This window comes from Lampris incognitus, chromosome 10 (assembly GCF_029633865.1).
Source record: "Lampris incognitus isolate fLamInc1 chromosome 10, fLamInc1.hap2, whole genome shotgun sequence".
Lineage (NCBI taxonomy): Eukaryota > Metazoa > Chordata > Actinopteri > Lampriformes > Lampridae > Lampris > Lampris incognitus.
This window is the reverse complement of record NC_079220.1, coordinates 29,371,231-29,387,570: the sequence shown is the minus strand read 5'-3', so window position 1 is coordinate 29,387,570 and position 16,340 is coordinate 29,371,231. Positions and strand designations below refer to the sequence as shown.

General features: G+C 41.7%; 1 protein-coding gene across 2 annotated transcripts; it reads right to left on the bottom strand.

Annotated features, from left to right (window-relative positions):
• Nucleotides 1-1,016: 1,016 nt before the first annotated feature.
• kat2a (K(lysine) acetyltransferase 2A) lies at nucleotides 1,017-11,801 on the bottom strand. Of its 2 annotated transcripts, XM_056287728.1 has the most exons (18): nucleotides 11,530-11,801; nucleotides 11,102-11,225; nucleotides 10,772-10,917; nucleotides 10,436-10,525; nucleotides 10,063-10,244; nucleotides 9,720-9,911; nucleotides 8,540-8,646; nucleotides 6,509-6,613; nucleotides 5,867-6,003; nucleotides 5,519-5,727; nucleotides 5,309-5,435; nucleotides 5,085-5,195; nucleotides 4,847-4,990; nucleotides 4,237-4,351; nucleotides 4,091-4,127; nucleotides 3,638-3,701; nucleotides 3,460-3,544; nucleotides 1,017-3,363 (listed from the first exon to the last, which is right to left on the bottom strand). In XM_056287728.1, exons 1-18 carry the CDS (start codon nucleotides 11,752-11,754, stop codon nucleotides 3,170-3,172), a joined length of 2,394 nt encoding a protein of 797 aa, XP_056143703.1. In that variant the 5' UTR covers nucleotides 11,755-11,801; the 3' UTR covers nucleotides 1,017-3,169. The 2 variants fall into 2 exon arrangements, 1 of the variants encoding a protein (XP_056143703.1); XR_008810833.1 differs by lacking the exons at nucleotides 1,017-3,363; nucleotides 4,091-4,127 and having other exon boundaries at nucleotides 3,520-3,544.
• Nucleotides 11,802-16,340: the final 4,539 nt, after the last annotated feature.

Sequence of the window (16,340 nt, the reverse complement as noted above, 5' to 3'; positions counted from 1 at the left end):
AAAACAAAAAACAAAGAAAACAATGATTTCCATCAAACAATGACAGCATCCATCATGGGTGTCAGTCATGAGGAGCAAAACCTCCTCGTCCTCCTTGTACCTCTTTAGAACATTTTTTGTACCTATTTTTGAATTGATTTAAACTTGTGCTTCCCTTGAGTTCTTCTAGACCATTCCACAAACTGAAATACATACTTATACAGGCGGTACAAAAATTAAATTCTCCTCTTAAATTGACCCCCCCCCCAATCTGAGAACAATTGTATGTTGCCAGGAAGTAGATTATATCTTGCTTTGTACAATATTTGTGCAGTCTTAAATTCTACCAGGTCCACGAACTTCATAGCCCATGAATTTAAAAACAGCTTGTTAGTGTGTTCCCTCTATCCTGCATTGTTTACTATTCTTATTGTTCTCTTTTGTAGTACACATCATTATTGCAGGTTACTTTTGTAGGTGTACCTCCACACCATAACTCAAATATGGCAATACAAGTGAATAATACAGAATGTACAATGCTTTATGATCCACAGTGCTCCTTGCCATTTTTGTTTTCACGAAGCTTATGTTTCAAGCAGATTTTATGGTCAATTATCACACTCAGAAATGCATTTTCATATACTCTTTCAATGTTAATATTGTTGATCATTACTTCTACTTGTGTGTCTATTTTACGACTTCCAAATAACATAAACTTAGTCTTGTTTAGATTTAATTATAATTTGTTTCTGTCGAACCACATTTTTAACTTTTTCATTTCAGCTGTGATCAACTCCAAAAGCTCCTGTAAATTCTACCTGGAACAAAAAATGGTTGTGTCATCCACAAATAAAAAGAATTTCAATAGACTTGATACCTTACATATGTCATTCATATACAGAACAAATAATTTAGGGCCCAATACTGACCCCTGTGGGACTCCACTTTTATACTTGTCTGTAGGTCAATAAACATGTGTTAAATAAGCTGAAAGGATTAGAAAACAAAATCAGGAAACATCCAATTGGAAGTCATTTCTTATACAAAAATCTTTATTATAATGAATTACAGTATTACAGTTACAGTAATTTGCATTTATAACAGATCTAGAGACAGTAGCAGTCCTGTTACAGTTGAAAGTTTCGCTCAGTCCGTGTAAGAGAATCTGTAATGCAGCATAGGTAGATCAAAAGGAAACATATCAAACGGACAACCCTGAATAATGACACTGACATCACTTCAGTTATTCAAAGCCAGTCGCGGTTCAAGTACAAAATAAACACACGCGCACACATATATAGCTATATAGAAAGAGACATACACCTGTGTAAATGGACCTCTCAACAAGCAGGCTCAATCGGCACTGATCCACCACATCCCAAAATGTCCTCCCAAAGAGCATCTCGGGAAGCACTCAATTGGACACTTGACCCATGGCAAAAATCGTGGCTGCAAATTTAAATGTTTGACTGTTTGCCTTCATGAATACGAACTGTAGACTGTCCGGCATGCAACAGCTATTACAGCTTTTGACTACGGAGTGATCAAAAAACCAGAAAGTGTCTTTTGCACATCCTTAGCATATATGTCCAATAGAACACAACCAATGTGGGTGTCAACCACTGGTCAGGTCACACAAAGTTTTAAGTTTTGTCAACACGAACTATTCATAACACCTTTGACCACCACAAATATGTGGCTGTGCATCTAACAGAAATAGCTAACTGGCAAGATATGTGGAAGTGACTTAAAGATTCTATCATGACAATGAAAAAAATGCCACCAACTGTCATCTGTAATCAGTCTCGGTAAGCAAAGCTACTACTGAATTCAGTACTTCCAACACTACCATGTGACTGCACCTTAAATGGATTGGAATAAAAACCCAACAAGTGACATTTCAACTACAATAAGTGTTGTTCACTGTAGAGAGGTGTCTAATACGCTGTTGCTGTTTGAAAACTTTGGGAAGTGTGGTTTCCCCCCCCCCCCTTTTTTTCTCTCCAATTGTACATGGCCAATTGCGCCATTCTTCCGAGCTGTCCCGGTTGCTGCTCCACCCCCTCTGCCGATCCGGGGAGGGCTGCAGATTACCACATGCTTCCTCCAATACATGTGGCGTCACCAGTCGCTTCTTTTCACCTGACAGTGAGGAGTTTTGCCAGGGGGATGTAGCATGTGGGAGGATCACGCTTTCCCCCCCAACTCCCCCTCCCCCCTGAACAGGCACCCTGACTGACCAGAGCAGGTGCTAGTGCAGCGACCAGGACACATACCGACATCCGGCTTCCCAGCCGCAGACACGCCAATTGTGTCTGTAGGGATGCCCAACCAAGCCGGAGGTAACACGGGGATTCGAACCGGCGATCCCCGTGTTGGTAGGCAACAGAATAGACCGCTACGCTACCCGGACGCCCAGGATGTGTGTTTTTAACTAAGCATGCAAGTGTTGTAAATCTCTTCTGTCCAGCCCAACACTTGAGGAGGTCAAGCACTGTCTAACTACTTGTTAAAGTACTACTGGTCTTTCACTGAATGTGTGTCTTCTTTAAAAAGGCTACCTCTGAAGGTGACATGGTCTGTACACCCATGAAGTCAACTGGCCTGTTCAAGTGTCAGCAGCGGAAGGCAACAGTGGCTTAGGTCCCATAGTCCAGTCTCCTGTGGCAGAACTCTAAATTATGTACATCTGTGTGATGGTCTTTGTGGCATGAAAGCTGAAACAAACCCCATTACAATTAACAAAAATTACATCGTGCTGTACTTACAATGTCAAACTATAACTGAAGAATGGCATGACTCTAACTGGGACCTGTCACTTTGGTACACTGAAACTGGAACGTATATGTTAAGAATTTTCATTAAGTCATTTTGAGTACAGGAAAAAGGAAAAGGACTTTAAAATGTCTGAAAGGGGGAAGATAATGTCATTCTGACAGGTTTTGATGCTTAACTGGCCCTCTGAGCATTTCCAAAACCCCTACCATAACATTCCTACTAGCCAAACCATTCCCTTCATTCAGTCACATCCACAAACTTCCATTCATACAAACTTTGATTACTCGCAGTATGAAAAAAGCTGGAGGTGATTTCCTGATGACACATACTCCATTTTTTGTGTGTGGTAACCATTCACGTCCCTCCTTGTCCGTCTGTGAGCAAAGCTACACATAGTAGTCTGATAATGATTTCACTTCTCAATCAGGCCTCCATCTTTCAACTTGAAGTAGAAGAACTTCTCCAGCGTGTTGGCACACTTGCAGTACTCACTGTCTGGGGGGTTGTACTCACGACAGTTAGTGATGATGCGCTGCAGGTCAGCGATGAACAACTTCTTGGTCACGTAGTATCTGTTCTTCAGCCTCTCCGTCATAGTCTTTAGGTCTATGGTGAAAAGAAGGGATGGGGACAATCACTATTATGTGAAACATTATTGGGTATAAATGTTGATGTTTACCCATCATGCACTTGATGATTTACCAATGGGGAAGCGGATGATCTCATAATAATCTGGAGCTTCTGATTTCTTCACTGGTTCCATGAAGGGCCAGGCATCAGGATGAGTCTATTGAAGAGACAGAGAAGGTCAAGTTAGTCTGTTTCCATCTTACAACTACTTTAGGATCTGTGTTCCAGTCTGGTATAAGGGGTTCTTTACCTTTATCTGCGCCAGGAGGTTTTTCAGCATGTTGTACAACAAATCGGGATCTTTCACCTCTTTGCTACAAATTATAATATATTGTTAAGGCACATTAGTTAAATAAAACTGAAGACAGTGCAAACTGCAAGCTCACATTCATGCACTAGCCTACATAAAAAGAACCCATGAAAGTACTGTCAATTGTAAAAGGGATTATGTGTATCAGATCCACACAGATTATAATGTAGAGCCCCTCAACTTTAGTTGCATTGTTTGAAGATTTTTCCTTGACAGCTTAAACACAGCCTGCTCATTTCAGACTTTTAAACTTGCTTAACATACCCTCGCTTGACTGCCCACAAAGATGAACTACTCAAGTAATTAGATTCATAACCACTGCATTCATAAACACACTATTCACATTGATGTGACTAGCTTTCATGTTGATTAAAAACTAAGCACTGAGTTTACCCTTTCTCCTTAGTGCTTGGCTTCCAACCGGTCTCTCCTGAACACAAAAACAAAGCAATAATTCTGAAATAATATAGCCCATCTGGATTTTTAAATATTCTCTTTGGTATCCATTATATATGACCACACCAAAATCAGTCACTTACTGATGCCTGGAATGCTCTCCACAGGAATCTGTCGTACTCCCTCCTTGAAGCAGGTGAGGCCTGGGTACACCTTTCTAATTTGGCTCTGCTTCCTCTCGATCAGCTTCTTAATGATCTGATGAGACATTGATGGGAAAAGAAAAAAGTTAAATTACAGGGTGTGGCAAGCAGGGTGTGGTGCGGGCATTGGTTTGATGGTCAGAGCAGTAGTGGCTTGTCTGGTCAATGAAGAACACCTGCTTATAGTTTCAATTTTCTGCATTGTGTGTGTGTGTGTGTGTTTCAGCAGGCAGACAGAAGAGCCATGAGGATGCTGACACTACAAGTATGGATATAATGTGGATAATATGTAGATTATGAGAGCTGTTAAATTGTAGTACGACCGTGAAAAGGAGACAAGACTGTGGACCTGCCTGAAAAGGAACTTTAAAACAGTAGGCAGTGGGCTTCAATAGGACCATTTTGTTTCAAAAATCATGCAACTGGGCTTAACATTTCCAATGTGTCCTTCTTCTAAAGTTCCTGAACCTTGTCACATAAGGATTCCAAGCACCTGGACCAGACACCTAGACTGTTTTTTTAATGAGAAATGTCCTAGGATTTCCCATACCTCTTTCTGTCTCTTGATAATGTGAGAGAGCTCAGTGTAGGGGATCCTAGGGTTCAGCTCGCACTCCATGAGAGTGGCTCCCTCGTAGTCCTTGATGTAACCCAGGTAACGGCTCTTCGGCACTTTGATGTCTTTGGAAAAGCCCTGGAAGGAAACAGAAAGAAAAAAATTACAGAAAAGACAAGATGTATACAGATGAAAATGGCTTAGGTGAGAAAATGGATTAAGTTCGCAGTACCTGCTTCTTGAAGTAGCCAATGGCATACTCATCAGCATAGGTGAGGAAATAGAGGATGTTGTGTTTGATATGGTACTCTTTCAGGTGATTCATCAGATGAGTTCCATAGCCCTTAAAAAAACAACAAAAAACAGAGGTGACAACATGCAGCAGAATCTTTACAATTATCTATATCTGTTGAGACCTGCTTTTTATTCTTACAGATCAAAACTTTGGTTATGTACCTTCACTTGCTCATTAGAAGTGACGGCACAGAACACAATCTCGGTGAAGCCCTGAGTTGGAAACATCCTAAAACAGATGCCTCCGATGACACGGCCATCTTTGATAAGGGCTAGGGTCTTGTGCTTCCTGTTCAAGTTGGAGAATTCAGAAATTCAGTAAAGGCCAGTGAACATAAGGCATCGGACAAGTGGTATGAGAAATCCACTTACGGATCAAACACCAGTCGTGTGATATACTCTTTGGGCATGCGAGGTAACTGATGAGAGAAGACATTCTGCAGGCCAACCAGCCACATCAAGATCTTCTTGTTAGACTTCTGGGAGAGCGAGTTCCCAATGACGTGGAACTCTATGATGCCGCGCCTCTCCTCCAACCTGGCAGTCTCATCACGGGCAGCGTTTGGCGTCAATAAGTTTGTCTAGCCATTAACAAACACACACACACACACACAAACAGATTTTAGAATAAATGTAAACCTATATCTCTTTGTCAAACAGAAAAATCTCAACCTGACAAAATTAACAGAGATGAAATTAACATGCTAAGAAGATGCTCACCTCAGGCCCCAGCATGGCAGCTGGGTCAGTGATGGTCATCATGACCTCATTGACCAGTTCCATCGGAATGTCTCCCATCACCCGGATTCGCTTGGCATCCTCCAGGGTCAGTGCCTCGGGAAGCTTGCGTTTCTCTCCTGATCGACGTGTCAAGACATTACACTACCATCTACACTCATTTTACCCAAGGGACATATGAGGTCCCAAAAGCATCATTCATCACATGCATGTGTTCATGTGAGAAAGAGTTTGAGATGATCAGAATAAATAATGTAATTCTCTACAGTATTTCATTGCCTCATCATGTCCTATGTATCACATTTGACATCAACCTGCACAAAACGTTCCACATAAAAGCCAGATACATGGGTTATGTCTCACATTGCATGCCAAGTATATCAATTGCAGGGCCTCAAGAGGCCTGGACTGTTATTGCTTCAGTCTTTGCAATGGAGGGCAATGCAGTTCTGTCAGTATTGTTGTTAATCGTCGAGTGTGTGTGTGTGTGTGTGCGTGCGTGTGTTTGTGATAGAGAAAGGGGGGTGATGGCAGTATCTTGAGTTTATCAACGAACAGGAATTAGTATCTACTTAAGAGCTAAATCAAAGATTAAAAAAACAAAAAAAACAACAATGCTCAGACCTGTGATGGGCTCGGCCCCTGCTGTGTCCATGCTACCCAAAGAGGAGCCACTGCTTTTGCTCTTGGAGAGAGAGGGGGAGCCAGACACTGAAGCCGGACTGATCACTACAACAGAAAGAGAGAACCGAGAAAAGTGAATGAATTGCACATATCTGTCTTTTCAATATCTAGGTCTTAAATACATACATAAAAATACCCAATGCTGCATGCTTTCATACACTTTTTGTCACACCATTTAATCAAATTTGGTAACATACTAAATGGAGGTTTTAACTACGTGTTGTAAACTAATCAGGTGATTTTGATAGCCTTTCCCTTCAGTGGGTAAGAATTATTTTGACCTCCCTCAATTTCTGATGTTTTCGGTGACACAGGATATATAAGGCTGGTTGTTTAATGTAATCCAACAATTAGGTTACATCTATTTCAAATAATAATTTATTAAACATTTAAGATATCAGGAGTATAATCAAAGAAGATACATGTCTCTTCTTTTTGAAAATGGAAGCTAACAGTACAGACATACTAAGGCTGCATAAAGTGATTTCTGACCACTAGAGGGCAGACGGTGCTACAGCGAACCCAACACACTTGTCACTGTTTAACTCTCTCTTCCTGACTACCTCTACAGTGGCCCAAACGTAACAGTGAGCTTATGATCCATATTTTCAGCTGGATAATGTTCACAAAGGATTCAAAAGTAAAAACGATGTTGATCTATTTCTATTTCTTCTGGATGCATAAGTACGCATTTGTTTGGCTGATATGTAGCCTAAGGACTTGCTAACTTCATACATAATTTGATGTAATCTCGCTTGCTTCCTCTCCTCTTTGCGAGCTGAATCCACCCTTGGCCCGTCAAAATCTAGCAAGCAGAATCAAGAGGGAAGTTTCTTAATGCTAAAACAAACAATACGTTTTTATCTGTAAGACTCCAAATGACACCTGACAACATTTGAATGAGGTCCGGATTCAATAAAGGTGAACCTATCCTTTACACCTTCATTCTCCTTTTAGAAAGAGAGGAGAGCAATTAAGCATCTGCAAAATTAAGCATATAAAGCACCAAATGCAACAAGTTTAAAACAGCAGATCAGGACACACTGCCAAGTTATAGATTTTAAAGTAAAGGGTTAGAGAGTTTGCTTAGGCTGGGTACACACTACAGATAAATGGATTAAAGGATAAAATGATTAAAGGATAAAGGATATCGGGCCCAATTTGAGTCTAATTTGAACCAATTATCTTCCCGTATGAGCCTGTATTGTGTGCTTTTTTTTTCTTCCCAGATTCACTCTTTAGCCTCCCAAACTACTCACCAGCCAGTTGGCACTATCTTGACATATTTTACATTTATGATTAGAAATCTTTGCTGCAAAAAATGAACCCACAGCAAGCCTGACTAATTGTTTATCTACCTCCATATTTGTTTTTCTCTAAAGTCACATTAGATCAGAAGAGTTTCTGGGTTCTGAGAGTTTTTCCTTCTTTCATTTTTTTTTAATGGCAATTGGTATCCAAAGTGTTGCATTACCACCAACTGTTTGAAATCAAATGGTTTTGAGAGTCAGGCCCTTGATTGACAGTTAGCATAATAATTAAGTCTGTAATGCCCTGTCTTGGCCTAATCGCCTAGTTTGTGCATTCTGACAATTGAATTATAACAAATATGTGAAATCTGGCCTTAATTGTGCTGTCTCCCATGTTTTCATTATCAATTAGGATATGATAAGGCTTCTAGTGTGTACCCAGCCTGAAGAGCAGATAATCTTCAGTAAAAACCACTAAGTGGAAGTTTCAACCCAGCCTTGGAATAGCTATTGTAAACTGGGAACAATTTACCCCCTTATTGAATTTTTGGTTGCATGGCCATATGACCTGATAAATGCTTCTAGTGAATACGACTCAAGGAACAGAAGTTTTCAGCTGAATTGAAAGAGATGTACTAATTATGATCCTCTTTTATGGTCTCAGAGGCATCCCGTAGGAAAGCTGGCAGTCAACTGGCCACAAGGTATGGGTACCTCTCACCTGTTTGGTGTCCCAGCTGTGTTCCATCTGAGGCAGGCATGGTGAAGTCAGCCTCCCAGATGGGTGAATTCTCCCCATAGATTTCTTCTTCCAGCATGGACAAGAATCTGAGAGAGAAGCATGGATATTTAAGACAAACCCTTGAATGGGTCAACAACTTCCATTAAATTGGCCCACACTTCAGTTACAGTCTTTTTAGTGGTTGATAGGCACAAGCATCAATGCCGAGGCAGAAATAAACTGTAATGACCGCGACAATGGAGAATTCACTCAAAGGAAGAGGAGCTAATTGATAACTGGTTTGAAAGTTTAAAAAAAAAGAAGGAAACGTTGACACTAAAAAAAAAGGTATAACAATGTAAGAATAGTGTGCCAGATAACAAAATCTTTCTCAGTGTTGACATGTAGCCAAAATAAACCTTTATCATAAAATGTTGCATGGTGTTTGGCATTCAGCTTATAATCTTTGTTCTCAAAGGAAAAAAACAGAACATAATATTAACATGAAAAAAGAATAAAAAAGGACATTAATTAACAGTGACAAGTATTAAAGGTCAGGAACACAGACAGGCCTCAACATTAGGGGGAAGGGTGTCTCCTCAAAAATCCACACAGATGGAGTACTGAATGTTACTTACACATTTCAATTAAAACATAAATACCGAACACTCACATGCAATCAGATGTCCTTTTAAACTTTCTATCATTGGTGCCATAAATACAATAGCTAATGGATGAATATCTAAATCATTAATGCTTTTTTTTGTTGCTTATTTTATTGGTTAGAGCAAAGCTTTACTCCATCATCATGCAAAAGGAGGCAGATTGTAACAAGTCTGAAAAGGATGTGAATTGTAGATATAGCAAACCAAGTTTGTGGAAAATCAAGGTTCAACCATGTTTTATTTGTTGGCGGTGGAGAGGATACTAGTGTAATAACACAGACAACGCTTTCATTTCGAACCCATCTCTGGGATTTGGACTACACAAACAACATTGCAATTCCCACTATGTCCATAGCTGTCAAAACAAATTTTAAGTAAAAAAACAAAACTAAGTTAAACAAAAATGACAAGCTTCAGGGTTGTTGCCTCGTTGAAGATATAACCTAAATAATGCATCATTTTAAGTCTGTACAACACACGCACCCACAAACATTGTTAACTGTAGTTGTACTCACTTGGGGAAGTGTGTGAGGATGAGTGTACGTTTCTCTGGCAGGAGTTTATCTTTCTCCACTCTGAACTTCTCCAGAAGCTGCCGCCGCGTCACGGTGAAGATGGACTTGAGCAAGCTACGGCCAAACACCTGAGTGGTTTCATAGCGCGGTAGACTGTCATTACTCTGAGGGACATGGCAGTAGCACAACCACCTGGGAATCAGAAGGCAATCAAAAAGGCAGTTAGACATAGTAAAAAAAAAATCAGCATCATTATGCTACAGCTTATATATAGACAACGGAAATTATGATAAGATGAAGATTACAGATGCAGATAAAAGTTTTGAAGTTGAATGAGACACACCTAGTGTAGTCCACTTTGTATGCAGTACCGTCATCTTTCTGGGAGCGCTGGCGATACTGCGTGGGAGTCTCCAACTTCCAGTAGTTCAGACACAATAGGAACATCTTTGAAAGTTCGAACATGGTCTGTCTTTCCTTGGGAGCCAAGTGGCTAAATTTATACTGAACAAAATTTAACACCCCCTTTTAGAAGAAAGAAAAACAAGGACTCAGGACAAGTATAATATGACACAGGACAAGTAGCATAAGGGGTAAAAATCCAGTAAATGAGAAGAGGCATGCTAGTCTTTGATATCACTGAGTTAAATTAATTTCAGCGATGCATTAGCATCACAGATGATGATGTAAATAACTTCAGTTTCAACCATGTTCACCTGCTCGATGTTGGGTTTTTCAAAGGGTGGGCTACCTAGAGATCCCTCTACAATGGGCTGGCTCATCTGTAGGATGCATTTCCTCAGCAGCTAACATGCAGAGGGCAGAAATTAGAGAAAATGTTTGTGTAAACGATCAAAATGTGGTGTTGATTGATATCCTATAATTCCTATGGAAGCCACTATGCATGTGTGCTTTATATTTTCAGCATTCATTGGTCACCCAAATTGCAGCAAGTCTTGATAAAGAACACAAGGAAGTTACCATTTAACCCAAGTCCTTTTTAAGTCAGATTTAGTTAACTTCTACAACAATTTGTGACATTTTTGGGTTACCTTGAAGAGGTAGAAGTAGACCTGTTTGGTGTCTGTATCCTCCTCTTTGTGCACAGACATGAAGAGGTTCTCCACATCCACCACCATCCCCAACAGCCTGTTAATCTCTTCCTCGGACACATTCTCCAGGTGGGACACATGGTCAGCTGTCCAGGCAGCATCAGTAAAATAATATGCTTAGTCAACATATTCTACCTGGTCTGCGTTTTACTTGTTAAAAAGAACTTCTAGAGAAAGGTTAACGACCAACCAATGACTCATATCCTTGACAGTGTACAACTGAAAGGCTCAGTGCTAATAGATGACATATGGAAGCTTGTTCATTTGTACCCAAAGCATGTCCACAGCTTCGACAGGGCTCACTCAGACTGGCTGCTTGCTGCTGCAGGTCCATACGAGGGGCTGTGGGTGGATTTGGGTTTTTCCAGCCATTGCATTGGCATGTATCACTGGCCTGAGAACAGGCAAAATATGTATTATATAAAAATAGCGGAGTAAACTTATCATGCATGGAAGACTAACCACTGAGGTAGCTGTTTTAACTATGAGTTCATGTTTATAACTAGATTCAGTGGTTGATATAGCGTCCTACAGCTTAGCTAGCTAGCAAGAAATGATAACATCTTAACATTTGTTTTATGCTTTTCTTGCGATGTGCACAGACCGTGCTAACATTAGCTTCCTCGCACACACTAACGCCAGTGTTACCCTGTGGCAGTGCTTTGTCGCGGTAAACTTTAGCTAGCAGAGCTAGCTACCTTGCATGCGGAGAAGACGCCAAGTTTCTCAAGCTTTTTCGCCCGCGGGAAAGCTCGAACTTGAGCTTTCTTCTGGCTTGCCCGTTGTTGCTGACTCAGGCCCGGTCTCGCCGGATCGCTGTTCCCCGACCCAGAGCTCGCTGCTGCGGTGTTGGCCCCAGCAGGACCGCCGGACGGGGCTTGGAGAAGCCGGGGTTGGAGGGCCTGCGCCGCCGGGTCCGACATATCCACGCTGGCTAGCGGCAGACTCTTCTTTAGGCGTTTACACTCCTGCTCCCGCCCCTCGACTGTGGCGAACTGCATTATGGGTGTCATAGTCTACTAACAAGAGCGTGGAACTCGGGCTTGTATGCGGAGAGGGGCACCGGATGCATCAAAAAGTATCTTGCTACAAATTACACATACTTGTTCGTCAAATGTATCAAAATAAAATACAAAATACTGGTATTTTATTAAAATACCAGTAATTTGAAATTTGAAAACTAAAAAATACATTCTATACAAACTGATATCACATTTTAGGCATTTAGTAGCCTCAATGTGGGTGTGACCTTCACCCCCTCCCCCCACATTGAAAAGATGAGCTCTGCCAATTTCCCTACATCATAGATTTGAAGTGGCAAACAGGAGGTGGGAGGCTGCGAATTCATTTCATATTTCAGCATCTCTGAAATATTCTCTGCAACATTGCACTTTATCGGCTCTTATTTTGCCTGTAATATAGTCAACCCTTGTTTAAACACTATCTGAAATTGTTGTGTTGTCGCGTTGTTACTCTATGTTAACTACACCGCGAGAGCCACGAAACCGGAGCCAAATTCCATGTATGTGCAAATCTACATGGCCAATAAACATGATTCTGATTCTGATTCAGGGGTGCATGCTGGGTGGTTTCTGTCAGTCAAAGCGACCATTGACTGACTGAGTGAACAGCCAATTGAAATGCAACTGGGGGACCTGAATAGTTAGGCCACAGTGATGCACTAGTTCTTTCAGAAGACAATAAGACGGGGCATTTAGCAGATGCCTTTGTCAAGAGCAATTAATGCAAGTGCAGTGGAGGGAGTACATTTCTTGAGATCTCCAACATTACATGCAACCAGTTGAACAAGCGCAAAAGACACATGACAGTACCATTACAGCAGAGCATGATACAGTGCAAAATAGTAGAAGAGAAAGAGAAACACCCCCCCCCCCCCCCGTTGGGTACTGAGATCACCGAATTAGACGTAATACTTAATGAATTGAATCACACGGACACAGAGTAAACCATAACGTGACTTTGGTGAAACTTCCATTCCAACACACTGGGGCATGCCAACAACAACCTAAAAAAAGAGCATACTCCTTTGTGTACCCCTAACACTGCAGTCCTTACATTTCCATTTCAGTTGTTTTTCAGCACAACTAATATCTAACATTTTTTATACATTTCAGTTTTGGTTGTTTTTCCAGGACAACTGATTTCTCCATCAGTTCAGCTGTTAATTGCCGTCTGAGAGGGTGGTAAACCATGCCTGCAAAGGAGAAGAGACGCTCAATTGGTGCCAATGATGGCAAAGTGGTGTTGAATCTCACAAAGAGTAGCTTGATCAGTGGATAGGAATACAGCGAGGAAAGGTCCTTTCTGGGGTCCTCCAGAGAGTGAAGGGTCTCCAACTCTGCTTTGCTGTGGCTGGGCAACATCTCTCTGCCCAGCTGGCACTCAGTTCCTGTTGTTGGGATTGGAAACAGGCGAGGGAAACAAGGTTGTTGTGAATTTAGGTTAAATTCAATTATCTTTAATATCACACAAATATTTAAAAATGTGACATGAAAACCAGCTACTCATTTGGTTGAAACCAAACCCAGTGTGTGAGTGGAATACCTGACGAGAGGTGGTAGAATGATAGCACACTCACACTTCTTCTCCCTCTGGATCTATTACTACAAATGAAAGATCTTGTTCCTGCTCATCTGTCTCATCCTGTTCCTCTGAAACGACTGACATTGAACTCTCGAAATGCTTTTGAGACGTTTGATGCATTGTCAGTTTACAGTAGCCACAATATGGCGATTGTAGACTGGGATGGGGACTGGGAAAATGCCTGCAAGCCAGAGCAGCCGATTCAAGTTCTAGCGTGTCTGTTTGTAACCAGTGTACAGTAACTCCCATATAACTTGTTTTTTCAGTTGACCAGATATCTGCAGTGGTGCAAACACATATGCACTTATGTCTCTCCTTCAAATTTGATGTTTTATTATTAAAGTCTTCATCGATTCTTCTCCCAAGAGCCCTTCTGGACATAAATTTAGCACCTTGGCAAAGTCCCTGTACCAAATCTATAAAATCTTTGTGCTCAACAGTGGCCAACGGGTACATGCCTTTAGTGGCAAAGGATGTGACGAGAGTCAATTTTATTTTGTGTCACTGGACCATGTTCAAAGAGAGTAGTTTATTTGTATGAGGTCCTATTTTTGTTTTTTGTTTTTGTTTTTTTTTGCTTTTCCCACCGGCAAATTTCTTTTTGTGGTTTTCATATTCCTATATTTTATCAGGGTGCCTAAAACGCAGTCATTTATGTATTACTGAAGCATTACCCAGGAATGGAATCAACTCACTTTGTATTAATTCTCTATAATCCATAATGTAACGTCCATCCATTATCCTAACCGCTTATCCTGCTCTCAGGGTGGCGGGGGCGGGGATGCTGGGGCCTATCCCAGCAGTCACTGTGAGGCAGGTGGGGAGACACCCTGGACAGGCCGCCAGGCCACCACAGGGCGTAAAATTTTGTACAAAAAGATGAACATTTAGCTTTAGAGTAAAGATCAGAATGAAAAGATTTGTAATTGATACATGACTTGCTTTCTTAAAATCTATGAGATTTTGTTTTTTTGTTTTTTTTACCTGAATATCAAAGAAAATGTTTCCCCATGCCATGCATTACAATTCCTGTCGCCTAAATCTATAATTCTATAAATCTATACCAAGTCCAGTAGCTACAGTATATACCAAGTCCAGTTGCACTTGATTCAACTCCTTTGGCCAAATCTCGTCCTGTGCACATGTAGCAGCTGTAAGATGGTTGCTCACAGACTGAAGAACACCCGTCACACCAGGAATCAGGATCTGCACGTCTGCGGGTGGGAAGCTGGATGTAGGTATGTGTCCTGGTCGCTGCACTGGTGCCTCTTCTGGTGCCTCTTCTGGTGGGTCGGGTGCCTGTTCGGGGGGGGGGGGACTGGGAGGAATAGCGTGATCCTCCCACGTGCTACGTCCCCCTGGTGAAACTCCTCACTGTCAGGTGAAAAGAAGCAGCTGGTGACTCCACATGTATGGGAGGAGGCATGTGGTAGTCTGCAGCCCTCCCCAGATCGACAGAGGGGGTGGAGCAGCGACCGGGATGGCTCGGAAGAGTGGGGTAATTGGCCGAATACAACTGGGGAGAAAAAGGGGAAGAAATTTATCCAAAAAAAAGAAAAGAAAAGAAAGTATGATTGGTCTTGGACGGGCTAGGCCCACAGGATTTTCTTTGTGCCCACCTACACTGTGGTTTCTGCCTACGCCCCAGGTTACTCATACCTCATTTACTCTTTTACTATCGAGTTTTTATTTTACTTTCAAGTTACCAATAGGCACTATTCTGTAAGGACAGTAACTTCACAATTGCGACTACTGTTTAAAAAATAAGTACTAGTGTTTAATGTTTAGCGACTAATGCCTGAAAGACCCAAATCCCACAGAATGTCAGACTGTTACAAGTTGCTTTTGAATAAAGCCTGTAGTTTTTTTTTCTTCAAAAGTGACTTAAGTGCTATTCAGTTTAACACTCATCTTTTTCATTATGACTCGTCAAACCTCACATTATGGTATCAACATCTAGTTGTGACTAATCATTAATTCGCTAGTGGTAAAAAGCATGTCAGGTAAAAATGTACACTGCTCAAAAAAATAAAGGGAACACCTAAAAACACAATATAGACCTCGATGAATGAAATATTTCAGCTGAAAATCTTTATTTATTAGACAGAGGAATGTGTTTAGAGCAAAATAACCTAAGAATGATCAGTGGAAATCAAAATCATTGGCCCATTAAGGTCTGGATTCAGAATCATACTCAAAATCAAAGTGGAAAATGAGAACCTAGGCTGATCCAACTTCTGTGGAAATTCTTCAAGACGATTCAAAATGAGGCTCAGTAGTGTGTGTGGCCTCCACGTGCCTGTATGCACTCCCTACAATGTCTGGGCATGCTCCTGATGAGACGATGGATGGTCTCCTGAGGGATCTCCTCCCAGACCTGGATCAGGGCATCGGTCAACTCCTGGACAGTCTGTGGTGCGACATCGCGTTGGCGGATAGTACGAGACATGATGTCCCAGAGGTGCTCAATTGGATTCAGGTCTGGGGAACGTGCAGGCCAGTCCATAGCATCAAGCCCTCGACATACAGGAACTGCTGACACACTCTGGCCACATGAGGACGAGCATTGTCATGCATGAGCAGGAACCCAGGGCCCACTGCACCAGCATATGGTCTGACAATGGGTCTGAGGATCTCATCCCGGTACCTAATGGCAGTCATGGTACCTCTGGCTAGCACGTAGAGGTCTGTGCGGCCCTCCAAGGATATGCCTCCCCAGACCATCACTGACCCACCGCCAAACCGGTCATGCTGGAGGATGTTGCAGGCAGCAGAACGTTCTCCACAGCTTCTCCAGACTCTCTCACGTCTGTCACATGTGTTCAGTGTGAACCTGCTCTCATCTGTGAAGAGCACAGGGCGCCAATGGCGAATCTGCCAACCAAGATGTTCTCTGGCAAAGGTC

What these genes read in the sequence shown, in the direction of transcription:
- kat2a (XM_056287728.1), bottom strand. Translation starts at nt 11,754, where the DNA reads ATGTCGGACCCGGCGGCGCAGGCCCTCCAACCCCGGCTTCTCCAAGCC. An exon ending in AGGGGCCGAGCCCATCACAG is followed by an intron (nt 6,004 to 6,508) that starts GTCTGAGCATTG and finishes CACGTCGATCAG; the next exon opens with GAGAGAAACGCAAGCTTCCC. An exon ending in ACCTCCTGGCGCAGATAAAG is followed by an intron (nt 3,545 to 3,637) that starts GTAAAGAACCCC and finishes TCTCTTCAATAG; the next exon opens with ACTCATCCTGATGCCTGGCC.